The sequence below is a fragment of the Meles meles genome, chromosome 2 (assembly GCF_922984935.1).
Source record: "Meles meles chromosome 2, mMelMel3.1 paternal haplotype, whole genome shotgun sequence".
In the NCBI taxonomy this organism is placed as follows: Eukaryota; Metazoa; Chordata; class Mammalia; order Carnivora; family Mustelidae; genus Meles; species Meles meles.
Genome location: NC_060067.1, coordinates 169,557,912 through 169,577,185, shown reverse-complemented (window position 1 = coordinate 169,577,185; position 19,274 = coordinate 169,557,912). Strand labels below are relative to the sequence as shown.

Sequence of the window (19,274 nt, the reverse complement as noted above, 5' to 3'; positions counted from 1 at the left end):
CATAAGAAAACCAGATGAAGACACCACAAAAACAAAACAAAACAAAATCAAAACTACTGGCCAGTATCTCTGATGAACATAGATGCAGAAATCCTCAAGAGAATAGTAGTAAACCAGTCCAACAATACATTAAAAAAATCATTCAACAAGATCAGGTAGGATTTATTCCCAGGATGGAAGGATGGTTCAATATTTGCAAATCAATCAATGAGACATATCATAGCAATTAGAGAAAGGATAAAATTCATATCGTCATTTAAATAGATGCATTAAAAGCATTTGACAAAGTATAACAACCATTCATGATTTTTTTTAAAAAGGCCCTCAACAAGATAAGTTTAGAGGGAACATACCTCAATATACAAAGACCTTATATGAAAATCCCACATCATACTCAATGGCAAAAAACAGAACATTTCCCCTATGTGAGGAACAAGACAAGGATGTCCACTCTTACCAATTTTATTCAACAAAGGCTGAAAGTCCTAGCCGCAGCAGTCAGACAATGAAAAGAAATAAAAGGCTTTCAGTATTTGCAGATGACATAATACTGCATAGAAAACCCTGAAGACTCCACCCAAAAGCTACTAGAACTGATAAATTCAGTATAGTTGCAGGATACAAAAATCAATGTACAGAAATCTATTGCATTTCTATACACTGTTGATAAAGCAGCAGAAAGTAATTAACAATCCCATTTACAACTGCACCAAAAATAATAAAACACCTAGGAATAAATGTAACTAAAGAAGTAAAAGAAATCAAAGACCACACAAAGAAATGGAAAGACCTTCCATGCTCTTGGATTGAAAGAACAAATATTGTTAAAATGTCTTATACTACCCAAAGCAATCTACAGATTTAATGCAAATCCCTATCAAAATACCAACAGCATTTTTCACAGAACTGGATCAGACAATCCTAAAATTGGTATGGAACCACAAAAGACCCCGAATAGCCAAAGCAATCTTAAAAAGAAAAGGTGGGGGAGTCACAATTCCAGACTTCAAGTTATGTTGCAGAACTGGTAATGAAAACAGTATGGTACTGGCACAAAAATAGACACATTAATAGAAATGAATAGAATACACAGAAATAAACACACAACTACACGATCAATTAATCTCTGAAAAAGGAGGAAAGAATGTGCAATGGTAAAAAGTCTGTTCAAATGGTGTTGGGAAAACTGGACAGCAACATGCAAAAGAATGAAACTGGACCATTTTTTTCACTACACACAAAAATAAAGGCAAAATGGCTTGAAGACCTAAATGTGAGATCTGAAACCATAAAAATCCTAGAAGAGGGCACAGGCAGTAACTTCTTTGACATCATCTATAATAAAATTTTTCTAGATATTTCTCCTGAGGCAAGGGAAATAAAAGGAAAAATGAACAATTGGGACTACTAAATTAAAAGTATCTGCACAGGAAGAAAACTCTCAACAAAACTAAAAGGCAGCCTATGGAATGGGAGAAGAAACTTGCAAATGACCTATCTGTTAAAGGGTTAGTATCCAAAATACGCAAAGAACTTATTCAACACCCAAAACACAAATAGCCCAACTAAAAAATGGGCAAAAGATATGAACAGACATTTCTCCCAAGGACATCCAGATGGTCAAGAGACACATGAAAAGATGCTCAACATCAGTCATCATCAGGGAAGTACAAATCAAAACCACCATGAGATATCACCTCACACCTGTTGGAATGGCTAAAGTCAAAAATTCAAGAACAAGTGTTGGCAAGTACGTGGAGAGAAAGGGACCCTCATGCACTGTTGGTGAGAATGCAAACTGGTGCGGCCACTGTGAAACAGTATGGGGGTTTCTTTAAAAACTAAAAATAGAACTACCCTGAATTGCACTGCTGGATATTTACCCAAAAAATACAAAAACACTAAGTCAGAGGCACATATGCATCCCCATGTTTATTGCTGCATTATTTACAATTACAAATTATGGAAGCAGCCCAGGTATCATTCAGTAGAGGAAGGGATAAAGAAATGGTGTGTGGGGCGCCTGGGTGGCTCAGTGGGTTAAAGCCTCTGCCTTTGGCTCAGGTCATGATCCCAGGGTCCTGGGATCGAGCCCCGCATCGGGCTCTCTGCTCATCAGGGAGCCTGCTTCCTCCTTTCTCTCTGCCTGCCTCTCTGCCTAGTTGTGATTTCTCTCTGTCAAATAAATAAAATATTTTAAAAAAAGGGGTGTGTGTGTGTGTACACAAGGGAATATTACTCATCCATGAAAAAAGAATGAAACCTTGACATTTGCAAGAACATGTGGATGGATCAGAGAATGTGATGCTAAGCAAAATAAGTCAGAGAAAGAGAAATACCATATGATTTCACTCACATGTGGAATTTAAGAAACAAATGAACAAAGGAAAAAGGAAGAAATGAAGAAACAGACTCTTAAATATAGGGAACTACCTGATGGTTACCAGAGATGACTTGGGTGGGGGCAATGGGTAAAATAGGTGATGGGGATTAAAGATGGTAAAAAGCAAAAACTAACTAAATAAATAAAAATAGGAGAAAAACAAGAAAGAAAAGGGATTTCTCTAAATTACTTTCCACCATTAGCTAGTGATTTGTCTTAACTTAGGTAAATTACCCATATTTTTAAATGAAGCACCTGAAGTTTTGAAAAGTTGGTGGATTGGCCAGGAGTTACTCAGGGGTTTTGGTGAGATGGTTTTAAAACAAGACTAGAAACCAGCTGGTCTGTTTCTAGTCAGGTACCTTCAGCACACCATGCTGCCTTTGGTCCTGCTCTGCCATGGCTCGTGCAGCCTGTGGTCACTTCTGTGTGCACCATTCTCACATCAACCATATCGATTTTGACACCTATTGAACAGGACAGTCAACACTTATGTTATACACACACACACACACACAATGATCTGTAGCTCTCTATAAAGGAGATGATGGTGGACTGTTGTTGATCATTTATTTTTGAGTACATACTTTTAAACCTTGCATAGTGAAAACAGATGGGATGATTTTTTTTTTTTTAATTTCCCCTGGAAACCTGCAGAGCGGATGTTTTGAGTCCTTTTTTGCCAGGTGGATATATCAGTATGGTGTTGGCAGGGGCACCTGTGTTCTGTAGGTGGATATTCACACAATTCCCAACCCTAAGGATTCTTGAGTTTTCAGTCAAAGGTGATTTAAAGGATTTTCTTAAGAAAATGCATTTCCTAATTTAATTAGGTATCCAAGTTAAGACAGCATAAAGGCAGCCAAATGGTTGATGGAGGGATAAGAACAATTGGTCCTCTCTACCTATTTGGATAGACATGTTTAGAAAAATGGCATTCAGGGGTGCCAGGGTGGCTCAGTCATTAAGCATCTGCCTTCAGCTCAGGTCATGATCCCAGGGTCCTGGGATCGAGGCCTGCATCAGGCTCCCTGCTCAGGGAAGCCTGCTTCTCCCTCTCCCACCTCCCCTGCTTTTGTTCCCTCTTGCTGTCTCTCTGTCAAATAAGTAAATAAAATCTTTAAAGAAAAAAAAGAAAATGGCATTCAGGTAATAACATTTTCCAGTTACATTATTTTAATTAGGATCAAGATTAGATAGTAAACTGTTTTTGCTAATCTGTGCTTTTGTTTTAGGGTAGTCTATAAAAGTATACATAAGTCAGTTGAGAAATTCTACTTTTTACCCCAAGAAAATATAAACAAAAATAATATAAGGACTTCTGAAAGAAAATTAATTTGGAGAATTTTTATGAGGGTACCTAATGTCTGCCTTACACAGTGCCAGGTACAGTGAATTATAGAAATGAAGGGTACCTGCTCTCACTTCATTCATAATCCCCTGAAAAGTGACACTTTAACAAAAATATTGTTACTGTGTGGCAAAATCTGCAACTGAGTTACCACAGGTTGCCATAGGAATAATAATATCTAAAGTTATAATCCAGTTGGTGGGTATTGAGGGGAAATGCCAAGAGGAGTTCTTTTTATATTCTGAGATTTTAATGATTTCTAGAAACTTTGAAGAGCTATAGATGATCTGGTACATGAGCCTTTTAAGCTGTCTCTTAGATTAATATATACTTCCAAATGCCTCTCTGCTTTCCCAGTCCTTAAGTCATGTCTATAGAGCCATGCTTCCTGGGTTCAGATTCTTGCTTCTCTTCTTTTCCTAGTTGTGTGACCATGTGCTTCAGTTTTATAAAAAGACAAGAGTCATAGTACCTGTCTCACAGGATTATTGGGAGGATTAAGTGAGATAGTACATGGAAGACATTTTTGGAATACTGCCTGTTTTTGTTAAAGTCTCAAGAAAATTTTAGTTCTCATTATTATTAATTTTGGAAGTTAATAAACCAGGAACATTGAAACACAATCACCATGTTGATCACTTTGATTCTTTCTAAAATGCTGTTTTCTGTCAAATAAAATTTTCCATTTTTTTTCCCCTTTCTAGCTCCAAGAGGAAAGCGAGGATGGAAAACTTTTTATGCTGTACTAAAAGGAACAGTCCTTTACTTGCAAAAGGTAAACATAAATTAAAAATGAAGCCCGTAAAACTTGATGAAATAATTTGACAAGGTACCCAGAAAATATTTACTTTGTACAAAGAACCTACGTTGAACACCCAAAAAATTACTTAATTGATGTCTAAATTTTTTGCTCATTTTTTTGTTGTTGTTTCTGGTTAAAAATTATTTTAGAAATTATATATGTAATTATATAAAGTATTTTATACACAAAATATTTGATGATGTATATGTTATAGTATATATTAATATAAATATAAATGTGTGTGTGTCTGTGTGTGTTTGCCTTTGTGTGATCAGAGCTGTGTTCCATTTGTGTTCAGTTAGAAATTTTGAATATAGATTGATAAGTCAGACTGCAAATGGTCTGTGTAGGTATGGTTCTGTGGTAGCACTTGTTTCTTGGTTATTTATATACTATAGATTAGTTAGATCCTTCATTTATCTCTTTCACTAATACTATGTAATAGAATATCTTTATTTAATTATTTGCCTTCATTTAAATCTTGCCTAAATCTAGAAACACACTTCAGTCAAGTCCTGAAGCATTGGTACTTAATATAATCCAAATTATCTGGGGAAGTTTTTAACCAGACCATTTCCTGCCTGGATCCTTTCTTCTAAATCCCAGAATCTGAAAATCTGTTTGGGATCAAGTTTGTATCCCTAGCTCTGTGTGTGTAGACATGAGAAATTTGTGTGTTGACTGGAATGAGGTCCACCCCTTCCCAGGGCCAAACAGGATTCCAGCTCTAACTGTAAAGGGCTGCTTGGAATTCAGTCAAATAGATAGCAAGGCAATAACAACACTGCCCTCAATGATGACTGATAGGAAAAGTCATTTTTTAAATGGTGATCAAAAACACATAACCCTCAATTTTTAAGTGCATAGTAGATAGTATTAACCATCAGCACAGTGTTGTACAGTACATCTCTAGAAATTTTCCATCTTTCATGACAAATACCAAGTAAACAGCAATTCTCCCACTACCCCCTCCCCAACCCCTGGCAGCCAGTATTCTACCTTCTGTTTCTGAGTTTGGCTATTTCATGTAAGTGGAAACGCATAGTATTTGGCCTTCAATAACTGGCTGATTTCATTTAACATAATATGATGAAGGTTTATCCATGTTGTAGTGTATGACAGAATTCCCTTCTTTTTTTAATGGCTAAATAATAGTCTATTTTTTACTTCATTTTCTTTCTTCATTCATTCATGCATAGATCTTTGTTGTTTCCACCTCTTGGTCATTGTAAATAATGCTGAAGTAAACGTGGAATGCAAATCTTTTTTTGATATCCTGATTCAATTACCACTGATAAAGGTAACACAGAAGTGAGATCACTGGATCATATGGTAGTTCTGTTTATTTCGTAAGGAACATCTATACTGTTTTCCATAGTGGCTGAATTATTTTCAGTTCCCACCAACAATGCACAGGAGTACTAATTTCTCCACATGCATGTTAGCACTTCTTATCCTCTGTTTTTTTGTTTCATTTTGTTTTTAATAATGGCCATCCTAATAGGTATGAGGCGATATCTCATTGTAGTTTTGATTTACATTTTCCTGATGATTTGTGATGTCAAGCATCTTTTCACATGCCAGTTGGCCATATGAATGTTGTCTTTGTAGAAATGTTTCTCCAAGTCCTTCACCCATAATTTATTCAGATGATTTGTTGTTCTTCTTTTGTTTTGTTTTTTGCTATTGAGTTATAGGACTTTCTGACTTATTTTGATGTTAACCCCTTATCGTATATATGGTTTTCAGATATTTTCTCCCATTCTATAGGTAGCCTTTTCAGTCCCTTGTTTCCTTTGCTGTACAGAAGATTTTTATTTTTGTGTAGTTGCACTTGTTTATTTTTGCTTCTATTGCCTATGCTTTTGGAATCACATCCAAGAAATCATTGCCAGTGTCAATGCCAACAAACTTTTCAGCTGTTTTCTTCTAGTTTTATAGTGTCAAGTCTACATTTGAGCCTTTAATCTATTTCGAGTTAACTTTTGTTTAGGGTATAAGGATGAAATGTCATTCTTTCATATGTGGATACCCATTTTCCTAGTACTGTTTGTTAAAGGAATTATCTTTTCCCCCTTGTATACTGTTGGCACTCTGTTGGAAATCAGTTTACTGTATACACATAGGATTATTTTTGGGTTCTCTTCTCTGTTAAGTTTGTCTGTATGTCTGTCCTTATGCCAATACTATAATGTTTTAATTACTGTAGCTTTGTAATATATTTTGAAATCAGGAAATGTGAGGCCTCTAAATTTGTTCTTTCTCAAGATTGTTTTAAGTATTCAGGATCCATTCTAGTTCCATCTCAGGGTAGGTATGAATCTCAGGGTAGGTTTTCTATTTCTATAAAAAATGGCATTGGGATTTTGATAAGTACATTGAATCTGTAGATCACTTTGAGGAATATAAACATTTAAAAATTTTTTTTATTTTTAATTTTTTACAAACATATAATGTATTATTAGCCCCAGGGGTACAGATCTGTAAATCGCCAGGTTTGCATACTTCACAGCACTCACCATAGCACATACCCTCCCCGATGTCCATAGTCCCACCACGCTCTCCCTAACCCCCTACACTGGGCCCCCCTCAGTTTGTTTTGTGACATTAAGCGTCTCTTATGGTTTGTCTCCCTCCCAGTCCCATCTTCTTTCATTTATTCTTTTCCTGTCCCCCAAGCCCCCCACGTTGCCTCTCCACTTCCCCATATCAGGGAGATCATATGATAGTTGTCTTTCTCTGATTGACTTATTTTTATAAGCCTAGTACCCTCTATTTCCATCCACGTCATCGCAAATGGCAGGATTTCATTTCTTTTGATGGCTGCATAGTATTCCATTGTATATATACACCACATCTTCTTTATCCATTCATCTGTTGATGGACATCTAGGTTCTTTCCATAGTTTGGCTATTGTAGACATTGCTGCTATAAATATTCCGGTACATGTGCCCCTTCGGATCACTACATTTGTATCTTTAGGGTAAACACCCAGTAGTGCAATTGCTAGATCATAAGGTAGCTCTATTTTCAACTTTTTGAGGAATCTCCATGCTGTTTTCCAGAGTGGTTGCACCAGCTTGCGTTCCCAACAACAGTGTAGGAGGGTTCCCCTTTCTCTGCATCCTTGCCAGCATCTGTCATTTCCTGACTTGTTAATTTTAGCCATTCTGACTGGTGTGAGGTGGTATCTCATTGTGTTTTTTGATTTGTATTTCCCTGATGCTGAGTGATGTGGAGCGCTTTTTCCTGTGTCTATTGGCCATCTGCATGTCTTCTTTGCAGAAATGTCTGTTCATGTCCTCTGCCCTTGATTGGATTATTTGTTCTTTGGGTGTCGAGTTTGCTAAGCCCTTTGTAGATTTTGGATACTAGCCCTTTATCTGATATGTTATTTGCAAATATCTTCTCTCATTCTGTCAGTTGTCTTTTGGTTTTGTTAACTGTTTCCTTTGCTGTGCAAAAGCTTTTGATCTTGATGAAGTCCCAATTGTTCATTTTTGCCCTTGCTTCCCTTGCCTTTGGCGATGTTCCTAAGAAGAAGTTGCTGCGGCTAAGGTCGAAGAGGTTGCTGCCTGTGTTCTCCTCAAGGATTTTGATGGATTCCTTTCTCACATTGAGGTCCTTCATCCATTTTGAGTCTATTTTTGTGTGTGGTGTAAGGAAATGGTCCAATTTCATTTTTCTGCATGTGGCCGTCCAAATTTCCCAACACCATTTATTGAAGAGCCTGTCTTTTTCCACTGGACGTTCTTTCCTGCTTTGTCAAAGATTAGTTGACCATAGAGTTGAGGGTCTATTTCTGGCCTCTCTATTCCGTTCTCCATTGATCTGTGTTTCTGTTTTTGTGCCAGTACCATGCTGTCTTGATGATGACAGCTTTGTAATACAGCTTGAAGTCCGGAATTGTGATGTCACCAGCTTTGGCTTTCTTTTTCAATATTCCTCTGGCTATTCGAGGTCTTTTCTGGTTCCATACAAATTTTAGGATTATTTGTTCCATTTCTTTGAAAAAAAGGATGGTACTTTGATAGGGATTGCATTAAATGTGTAGATTACTTTAGATAGCATAGACATTTTCACAATATTTGTTCTTCCAGTCCAGGAGTATGGAACATTTTTCCATTTCTTTGTGTCTTCCTCAATTTCCAGTGTGTCATTTAAGGCCTTTATTTCCTTGTTGATCTTTTGCTTGGATGATCTGTCCATTTCAGTGAGGGGAGTGTTAAGGTCCCCTATTATTATTGTATTATTATCGATGTATTTCTTTGATTTTGTTATTAATTGGTTTATATAGTTGGCTGCTCCCATGAGAGGGGCATAGCTATTGAAAATTTTTAGATCTTCTTGTTGGACAGACCCTTTGAGTATACTATAATGTCCTTCATCATCTCTTATTATAGTCTTTAGCTTAAAATCTAATTCATCTGATATAATGATTGCCACCCCAGCTCTCTTTTGATGTCCATTAGCAAGGTACATTTTTTTCCACCCCCTCACTTTAAATCTGGAGGTGCCTTTGGGTCTAAAATGAGTTTCTTGTAGGCAGCATATTGATGGCTTTTGGTTTTTTATCCATTCTGATACCCTGTGTCTTTTGATTGGGGCATTTAGCCCATTTACATTCAGGGTAACTATTGAGAGATATGAATTTAGTGCCCTTGTATTGCCTGTAAGGTGACTGTTACTGTATATTGTCTCTGTTCCTTTCTGGTCTACAACTTTTAGGCTCTCTCTTTGTCTAGAGGACCCCCTTCAATATTTCCTGTAGAGCTGGTTTGGTGTTTGCAAATTCTTTCAGTTTTTGTTTGTCCTGGAAGCTTTTTATCTCTCCTCCTATTTTCAATGATAGCCTAGCTGGATATAGTATTCTTGACTGCATGTTTTTCTCATTGAGTGCCCCAAATATATCATGCCAGTTCTTTCTGGCCTGCCTCTCTGTGGATATGTCCACTGCCAATCTAATATTGTTACCATTGTACGTTGCAGACTTCTTGTCCCAGGCTGCTTTCAGGATTTTCTCTTTGTCGCTAAGACTTGTAAATTTTACTATTAGATGATGGGGTTTTGACCTATTCTTGTTGATTTTGAGGGGGGTTCTCTGCACCTCCTGGATTTTGATGCTTGTTCCCTTTGACATATTAGGGAAATTCTCTACAATAATTCTCTCCAATGTACCTTCTGCTCCCGTGTCTGTTTTTTCTTCTTCTGGAATCCCAATTATTCTAATGTTATTTCATCTTATGGTATCACTTATCTCTCAAATTCTCCCCTCGTGGACCAGTAGTTGTTTGTCTCTCTTTTGCGCAGCTTCTTTATTCTCTGTCATTTGATCTTCTATATCACTAATTCTTTGTTCTGCCTCATTTATCCTAGCAATAAGAGCCTCCATTTTTTATTGCACTTCATTAATAGCTTTTATTATTTCAACTTGGTTAGATTTTAGTTCTTTTAATTCTCCAGAAAGGGAATTTATTTCTCCAGACAAGGTTTCTCTAATATCTTCCATGCCTTTTTTGAGCCTGGCTAGCACCTTGAGAATCGTCATTCTGAACTCTAGATCTGACATATTACCAATGTCCATATTGATTAGGTCCCTGGCCTTTGGTACTGCCCCTTGTTCTTTTTTTTTTTTTTTTTCTTTTTGGTGAGTTTTTCTGCCTTGTCATTTTATCCAGATAAGAATATATGGAGGGGCAAATAAAATACTAAAAGGGTGGCAAAGACCCCAGGAAAATGTGCTTTAACCATATCAGAGGAGACCCCAAATCATCAGGGGAAGAAAGGGGGTAAAAGGAAGTTCAGGAAAAAAAGAACTAAAATAAGAAAACAAATAAAGAAAAAATATAAAAAGGAAAAAAATATGTATATTAGACTGGTGACTAGAACAGGGTCACCCACTTAATTTTGGGAGTATTTTGGTCTCTTAGAAGAAACTGCTTCCCAAAATTTTAAAGAATGAAAAACATATATAAGGGTAAACACAATGAAGGGATGGAATATGACTATAAAGATGAAAAAAATTTTTTTTTAATTTCTAAAAAAGGATTTGATAAGGTAAGTTGGTTGGGAGAATAAAGAAAAAGAAAGTGGAGGGAATTTGCTCAGGCTGGAGACTAGAAAAAGCCCCATGCTAGATTTAGGGTGTATTTTGATCTATTAGAAGTTGTACCCCAAATTTTTTAGAAGAAAAAATCCTATGTGTATACAAAAAATAAAGTTAGATACAAGGAAGGATAAAATATGACCATAACAATGAAGTTTCAAAAAAGATTTTTTTTTTATGAAAGGCATTGTTAAGATAAAGTAGTTAATAATTGTTAAAAGAGGAAAGGGTAAATGTTAAAAAAAAATTTAACAGAAGAAAAAGAATAAAATTTAAAAAAAAAATTAACTTGGCAAGACTAAACAATCATGGGTAGAAAGCCATGAATTCCATGCTTTCTTTTCTCCTCCTCTGGAATTCTGCTGTACTCCTTGGTAAGTGAACTTGGTCTTGGCTGGATTTCTTGTTGATTTTCTGGGGTAGGGGCCTGTTGTAGTGATTCTCAAGTGTCTTTGCCCGAGGCAGAAGTGCACCGTCCTTACCAGGGGCCAGGCTAAGTAATCGCTTGGGTTCACTTTCAGGAGCTATTGTTCCCTGAACGCTTTCCGTAGAGTTCTGGAGGACGGGAATGAAAGTGGCAGCCTCCCAATCTCTGGCCCAGAGGAGCAGAGAGCTCAGGGCCCCACTCCTCAGTGCGCCCTCGGAGAAAAGCGCTCAATCACTCCTATCTCCCTGGCCTCCGGCTGCGCTCTGAGCTCACCCAGCCTGTGACCTAGCGTCTCTGTCTCTGGCACACAGCTCTGCCTGGAGTCTCTGAACCCCACAGATCCCTGAGCTCTTCCAGGGGGCGGTGTCCCCGGATCTTCTGGGGACCCCACTCACATAGCAGTGGCCTGTGCCACGGATTACAGTTCAGAGTAACCCCAAGTTGAGAGCTCACTCCTTGGCTCTGTCTCTGTAGCCGGCTTCCCCGCTCTAATATCTATGAGTTCTGCGACACTCAGATACCCCAGATCCTTCTGTGACCCCGGGGCCACGCTGACCGTGCGTGGGCTTCACCCCGGTTTAGCCTCTGGAGCGATGTCCCTCGGTGGAGCAGACTTTTAAAAGTCCTGATTTTGTGCTCCGTTGCTCCGCCGCTTGCTGGGAGCCGGCCCCTCCCCCCGCGGCCTATCTTCCCGTCGCTTTGGATTCACTTCTCTGCTGGTCCTATCTTTCAGAAAGTCATCCATTTTCTGTTTCTAGAATTATTGCTCTTCTTCTCTTCGATCTCCTCTTGGATTTGTAGGTGTTCGGAATGGTTTGATAAGCTATCTAGCTGATCTCCTGCTACCTGATGTCATCTCAGCCTGCTACTTCTCCGCCATCTTGACTCCTCCCCTCAGGAATATGAACATTTTAACAGTATTGTCTTCAAATCCATAACATGAGATGCCTTTCCATTTATTTGTGTCTTAAATTTCTTTTAGCAATGTTTTGTATTTTTCAGTGTATAAGGTTTTCTCCTCCATTAAGTTTATTCTTCCTAAGTATTTTATTTATTTATTTATTTATTTATTGATGCTATTGTAAGTGGAAGTGTTTTCTTAATTTCCTTTCAGGATTGTTCATTATTGGTATATAGAAATGCACCTGATTTTTACATGTCAATTTTGTATCCTGCAATGTTGCTAAATAGGTTTCTTAGTTCTAATAAGTGTTTGTTTTGTTTTGTTTTGTTTTGTGGAATCTTTAGAGTTTCCTAATTATAAGGTCATGAAATCTGTGAACAGATAGTGTTGCTTTTTCCTTTCCAGTTTGGAAGCCTTTTAGTTCTTGTTCTCACCCATTCTGGGTAGGACTTCAGTACTATATTGAATAGAAGAGGTGAAAATGAGCTTCTTCTTTTCTTAGAAGAAAAACATTCAGTTTTTCACCTTTGAATATAATGTAAGCTGTGAGCTTTTCATATATGACTTTTATTATAGTAAGGTAATTTCCTTTTATTCTTTGTTTAATATTATCATAAAAAAGTCTTGAATATTTATTAAATGCTTTTTCTGCATCATTTGGCTTATAACCTTTGTTCTGTTAATATGATTATCACTTTAATTGATTTTCATATATGGAATTATCTTTACATCCTAGGAATAGATCTCACGTGGTCACAGTGTGTACTCGTTTTGATGTAGTATTGGATTTGGTTTGCTGGTATTTTGTTGAGGATTTTTGCATCTATACTCTTCAGGAATATTGACCTGTAGTTTTCCTATGTATCTTTTTCTGGTTTTGGTATCAGGATAATGCTGGTCTCATAAAATGAGTTAAAACTGTTCCCTCCTCTTCGATTTTTGGGAAGAACTTGAGAAAAATTATTAATTCTTCTTTAAAACTCCACTTAGTGGCTTAGTTGGTTAAGCGTCTGCCTTCAGCTCAGGTTATGCATCCACGGTCCTAGGATCCTAGGTCCCTGCTCAGTGGGGAGTCTACTTCTCCCTCTCTCTTTGCCCCTCACCCATGCTCATGCTTGGTCTCTGGCTCACCCTTTCTATCGCGTGCACACACGCAAATAAATAAAATCTTAAAAAAAAAAAAATCTCGTCTCGAATTATGGGTAAGTCATGCGGTCCTAGACTTTTTTTCCATTGGGGAGGGTATTTTGTTTGTTTGTTTTTAATTTTTTTTAATGTAAACTTTATTTTATTTTTTCAGTGTTCCAAGATTCATTGTTTCTGCATCATGGGGAGGGTTTTGATTACTGATTTACTCTGCTTACTAGTTATAGATCTGTTTTGATTTTCTATAATTACATAATTCAGTCTTGGCAGATTGTATTTCTCTAGGAATTTGCCTCTTTCTTCTAGGTTGTCCAACTTGTTCATAGTTGTTTCTTATAATGCTTTTAGTTTTGTGGCATCAGTTGTATTCTGTCTGTTTTCATTTCTGATTTTATTTATTTGTAGTTTAGTTAAAGGACTGTCCATTTTATTAATCTTTTCAAAAAACAAGTTCTTGGGGTGCCTGGGTAGTTCAGTTGGTTAAGCATCCCACTCTTGATATCAGGCTCATGGGTTCAAGCCACTTGTTGGGCTGCACACTGAGCATGGAGCCTACTTTAAATAAAAACAAACAATTCTTAGTTTTTTGATTTTTTTTTTTTTGCTATTTTTCTGGTTTCTATTTCATTTATTTCTACTCTAAACAGAAATACACCTTTAAATATAAAGTGAGCCTCTTATAGACAGCTTATAGTTGGGTGTTGTTTTGTTATCCATTGAGACACTCTGTATTTTGGTGGGAGAGTCTAATCCATTTACATTTAATTATTAATAGTGAAGGACTTACTATTAGCATTTTGTAAATTGTTCTTTTTTGTAGCCTTTTGACACTTTTTTCCTCTATCAGTGTCTTCCTGTGCTTGTTTTTTTTTTTTTTTTTTTTTTTTTTTGCCTAGAGAGAGATAGTGAGAGAGAGGGAACACAAGCAAGGGGAGCAGAAGAGGGAAAAGCAGGCTTCCCGCAGAGTCGGGAATCTAATGTGGTGCTTGCTCCCAGGGCCCTGGGATCATGACCTGACTCAAAGGCAGACGCTTAAGGACTGAGCCACCCAGGTGCCCTCTTCCTGTGCATTTTATTGATATTTTCTAGAAACATGTTTTTATCGCTTTCTCATTGTCTTTTGTATATCTTTTGTACATATTTTCTTTGTGGTTACCATGAGGCTTACATAAAATATTTTATATATATATAGTTCTAACAGTCTCTTTTAAGCTGACAACAACTTAACATTTTTAATCACATACAAAAACATTTATACTTTCACTGCCTACCACAACATGCACAATTTATGATCCTGATGTCAGCATTCTTCTAACAAATGTTTGCATTTTAGTTATTCTTGATATATTTCTCTTTCAACTCTAATATAGTTATATGTGATTTGCGTACCACTGCTACAGTATTTCGTTACTCTGTATTTGTCTATATATTTGTCTTTACCAGTGAGATCTATATTTCATATGCTTTCATGTTGCAGTTTCATATCATGTCATTTCAGATTCTTATTTTGTTTTCATTATACTTCAAGTATGGCAAGTCTAGGTGTAACAAATTCCTTCAGTTTTTGTTTATGAGGGAAAATCTTTCTCTCTCCTTGATTTTTTAAGGACTAATTTGTTGTATATAGTACCTTTGGTTTGTAGGTTGTTTGTTTCCCACCATTCTGGATATACCATCCTATTTTCTCATGACCTGCAAGGTTTTTGCTGAGAAATCCTTTGAGAGTCTTAAGGGATTCATGTAAATTACAAGTCACTCTTGCTACTTGCAAAATTCTCTTCATCTTTGACTTTTGAAAATTTGATTATAATGTGTCTTGGTGTAGTTGTCAGTGAGTTCATCTAGATTTGAGACTTTGGGGCTTCTTGGATCTAGATGTCCATTTCTTTCCTGATTTCGGAAGTTTTTGGCCATTATTACTCTCTGTAAGCTTTCTACCCCTATCTCTCTTCTCCTTCTGGGATTCTGATGATATGTGTTTTGGTACAATGGATGGTGTCCTATTGGTCTATTAGGCTTTCTTTACTCTTTTTCATTCTTTTTTTTTTCCTTTGTGTTTCTTTGACTGAATAATTTCAAGTTGCCTGTTTTCAAGTTTGCTTATCCTTTCTTCTTGCTCAAGTCTGCTGTTGAACCCATCTAGTGATTTTTTTTTAGTTCAGTTATCCTATTATTTAGCTCCAAAATTTCTGTTTAGTTCCTTTTTATATTTTTTATCTCTTTGTTAATATTCTCATGTTGTGCACACATCGTTTTCTTGAGCACATTGAGCATCTTTATAATGGTTACTTCGGAATTTTTATCAGATAACTTATATACTTCTCCTTATTCGGGGTCAGTTTCTGGAGATTTATTTTGATTTTCTGATCAGGCCTTATCTACTTGTTTCTTCATTTGTCTGATAACTTTGTATTGGGATCTGCACATTTAAAGTTACCCCTCTCAGTCTTTACAGACCATTTTCATATAGGGAAGACCCTTGCCAATCTGCTTGGCTAATTTCCGAGGATCTTTGAAACTTTTTTGAGTGATGGAACTTCTCTGTGCCTCTGCATCCAGTTTCTCAGGTAGGCAATCTTGCATTCTTCTTTTTCAAGAGCTTGTAATTTTTGCTCTCTCATGTTTATTTGTAGCAGTGCAACTACTCTGGTTTTACAGCAGGAAGCCACAGCTCTCTCTTCTTCTTAGTGACAACCAGGCATCCAGAGTATGTCGGTTTCCAGCAATGCCCCAAGTCAGTCAAGATAATTCCATTTCCCTTGGGCAGCCCTCTGGATAAGAATGCCAGATACACATTCCATCCTTGTATCTCTTTAAAGAGAAGCCTTAGGTTTTGCACTTTTCTCCCAATCTTACCAAGCTGTGCCGGCTGCAGCAAGCCATCCACCACTTGCCTTTAATTTCAGCAACCTCCAGGTATCCAATCTATGCTGATTCACTCAGAATTCTGAGTGAGGCATGACAGAAACCATTCCTTCAACAACCTCCCAAAAAGCCAGAACATTAGAGGCATTCTCCACTCTTAACTTTACCCTGAGGGAGTAGGGTATTTTCTTGTGGTGAAAGGGGCAGGGTATTTTCTTGTGGTGATGACCTGTGGCAGTTTCAGTGAGGGGCTAATATAAAGTGAAATTATTGTTCTTATCCATTTCAATGTGTTTCTTCTTGGCTTTTTTTCTCATAGTACTGCAACCTCTTAACTGTATTCTAACATTTTCATAAAGGCATTTTGATGCATGTATTATGGTTAAATTGTGTTTCTTTGGGGTAACAGGAACTGAGACTTTTTATTTTGCCATCTTGCTGACATCACTCCTAGGAGAATATTTTTAAATCTACTTGGATTATGATAAATAGTTTTGGCATCTTTTTTTTTTCACTTTACTTAGTATCATAAGCATTCTTAAATTTAAATTTTTTCAGAAGCATATTTTTTTGTTAACCTGGTATCTGGTGACTATGATATGATAAGAGTCATATGGTTTTATTTTTTTCCTCTCTCCTTAGTAAAGTTTATAAAAGCATTCATTTTTAATTGCCTATAATATATTTTCCATTAAATAGGTTTACCATAACTTCATCTTTTTCCCATTTTCAGACATACCCTCATTTTGGTTGATTTTCAGTTATAAATGATGGTGCGTGTATTTGTGCACATATCTATTATATCCTGAAGATAGATTCCTGGTACTGTCATGGGTCATGGGGACAGGATAAAAACTACTTAAAATTATTGGGACATAATTCTAAATTCCTTCTGTAGAGGCCAAAAACCAGTATTCATTCCCAACAGTTATTTAAGACAATATCTGTCTCATCACAGCCTCTTCTCACCAGATTACTTATTGGTGTTTGGATATTTGAAGAGAAAGTTCCCATTCATTTTGAACATTTTGTTTTTAGTGTATAAACACATGCCCTTGCACGTTTAATATTCTTCTATAGCTGTCGTTTCACAAGTGTGTTTCTCTGGGAAAGAGTCCTTCCTTTGATATGCCATCTACAGTACTGAATGAGATAGCATCCCCTATATCGTGGCACCCACACTTGCACCATTGATATAATAAAATGCTTTGGAATGGAGATACCACAATGGGAAATATATTTAACTTATTTTTATTTTAAACATTTCAAGTGTTATAATAATGCTCTATATAATAAAACGGAAAGAACAATATGTTTTAAAAACCACCCATCCTTAGGAGTCTTCCCAGTCCAAAGAAGGACTTTGAGTGCATTTTATTATAATCTGTATCAACATTTTACATATTACAGGAGCAGCTTTGTAAGGAACACTTTTATAATTCTCTTCTGTTCTATTCTTTATTGGAGTTTTTTTCTAGATGTCTACAGTGGGAAGGACCATATCTTACACAAACCTTTTATTTTCTTCCTTTTGTAATAGATTAGGTAAGGAATATTAGCACTTGGAATGCTTCACCTTGGACCAGAGTTCTTTGTCAATAAGTCACCTTTTTAGAAAAAGTTGTGCAGTTAGCTGAAATCCAAAGATTACAAAGAATTTGCAGTATCCTCTTAAAATTTACACATTACTTTGAGTCAGAAAACAACAGGAGAAATGGAGACTGTCATTGATATTAGATTATCCATGCTCTTACATGGTCAGATACCTTGTATTGTCTTTATTTCTCTATGGAGCCAGCACAGCTTCTAATAAGTCAACCATTTTGGCCTCTGCCAAAGTAGCATGTGTGTACATGCTAGGCCCACATTGGTCCTTTCAGCTAGCTTTGTCTCTGCAGGAAACAACCCTTTGAAATTAAATTTTGCATAGCACAACTGTTTCCCCAGCAGAAATCCTATTCTCTTGGCTTACTTTTTCATTTTCTCTAAAATCTCTGTAAAGGGCATAGCTGTCTTTGACAAAACCATTTCATTGAATACTGAGCCACAGGATTTCCACCCACTCCATCCCAGAGTGAACCTGGGAAGAGAGAAAAATGCTCTTGCAGTCAACATTTGACAGAGGCAATGCAAAGAGAGATGCTTTTCCAAGTTACCAGCTTTTCCTATCTTGTTGCCCTCTCCCTCAGTTAAGTGAATTGGATTGAGTTTGACTCATCCAGCTACCAAAGAAAAAGGGCTAAATATTGACCAGGGAATGACTTTGTGAACTTTGAATTTTTAGCATCAGTTTGTATTAGAGCTCCAAAGTTAGATTGCTCACCATTCTTTTTTTTTTTTCGTGCCTTTTTACTCCATATAAATTTCTCAGCATTAAAGATTCCTGTCCAAAGCCTTCCAGTAATTGTTCTATACTGGGTTCCTTCCATTTTTCTCAGGTGGGCAGATCCTCTATCGCTGCTCCCTACCACATCATGACTTCTAGTATCTTGACTCCTAAAGGGGAAGCAAGGGGCAGGGTGGGTATCTGGCAGTTGGGGGGGGTGGTTATGGGGATAGTATTCCCTTAGACGGGACACAGGGCCTTTACTCCCTTGATAAATTAATCAAGTAAATCTTCTAAAGAGATCATAATGATTGGCAACTCACTCCTTTAAAGCCCACCTTCCCTTTATTATAAACACATACATACCATACACACAGAAACCCCTTTCTTGTTTAAATAATGTAATATTTAGGTGCTCATTCCATTGTCAGATGCTCATCATTTATGTTTAAGCTTTTCATCAACACTTCTCAACTATGAAATAACCTAATGATTTTTACCTGTGTGGAACAATTCAGTTAGTATTTCCTCATTAAAAGTGAAAAAAAAGGGGGGGCACCTGGGTGGCACAGTGGGTTAAGACCTCTGCCTTCGGCTCAGGTCATGATCCCAGGGTCCTGGGATTGAGCCCCACATTGGGCTCTCTACTCCGCGGGGAGCCTGCTTCCTCCTCTCTTTCTGCCTGCCTTTCTGCCTAGTTGTGATTTCTCTCTGTCAAATAAAGAAAATATTTAAAAAGTGGGAAAAAAAGTCATTAGAGGCATAGCTTAAATTATACTGAGAAAGAGCTCTGAATCCTCAGTTTCCATTCATACAGCCTTTTTCCCTACATCCATCCCAACGAAAGAGGCTTATCTGATAACAAAGGTTTTCAGTGACTGCTATAAGAAATTGAAGAGAAATTGAAGAGGGTTATAACCCTCTCATTACTATTCCTCTATTAAAAATATGTCGTTACAAAGCA

General features: G+C 37.0%; 1 protein-coding gene across 4 annotated transcripts in view; it reads left to right on the top strand.

The window, feature by feature from the left end:
- The window catches only part of PSD3 (pleckstrin and Sec7 domain containing 3), a 614,599-nt gene that overhangs the window by 516,900 nt on the left and 78,425 nt on the right, over window positions 1–19,274 (top strand). For all 4 annotated transcript variants that reach the window (XM_045991818.1, XM_045991828.1, XM_045991839.1 and 1 more), the window contains one exon: window positions 4,439–4,509. In XM_045991818.1, the coding sequence (XP_045847774.1) occupies window positions 4,439–4,509 (71 nt within the window). The remainder of the gene's footprint in view (window positions 1–4,438; window positions 4,510–19,274) is intronic.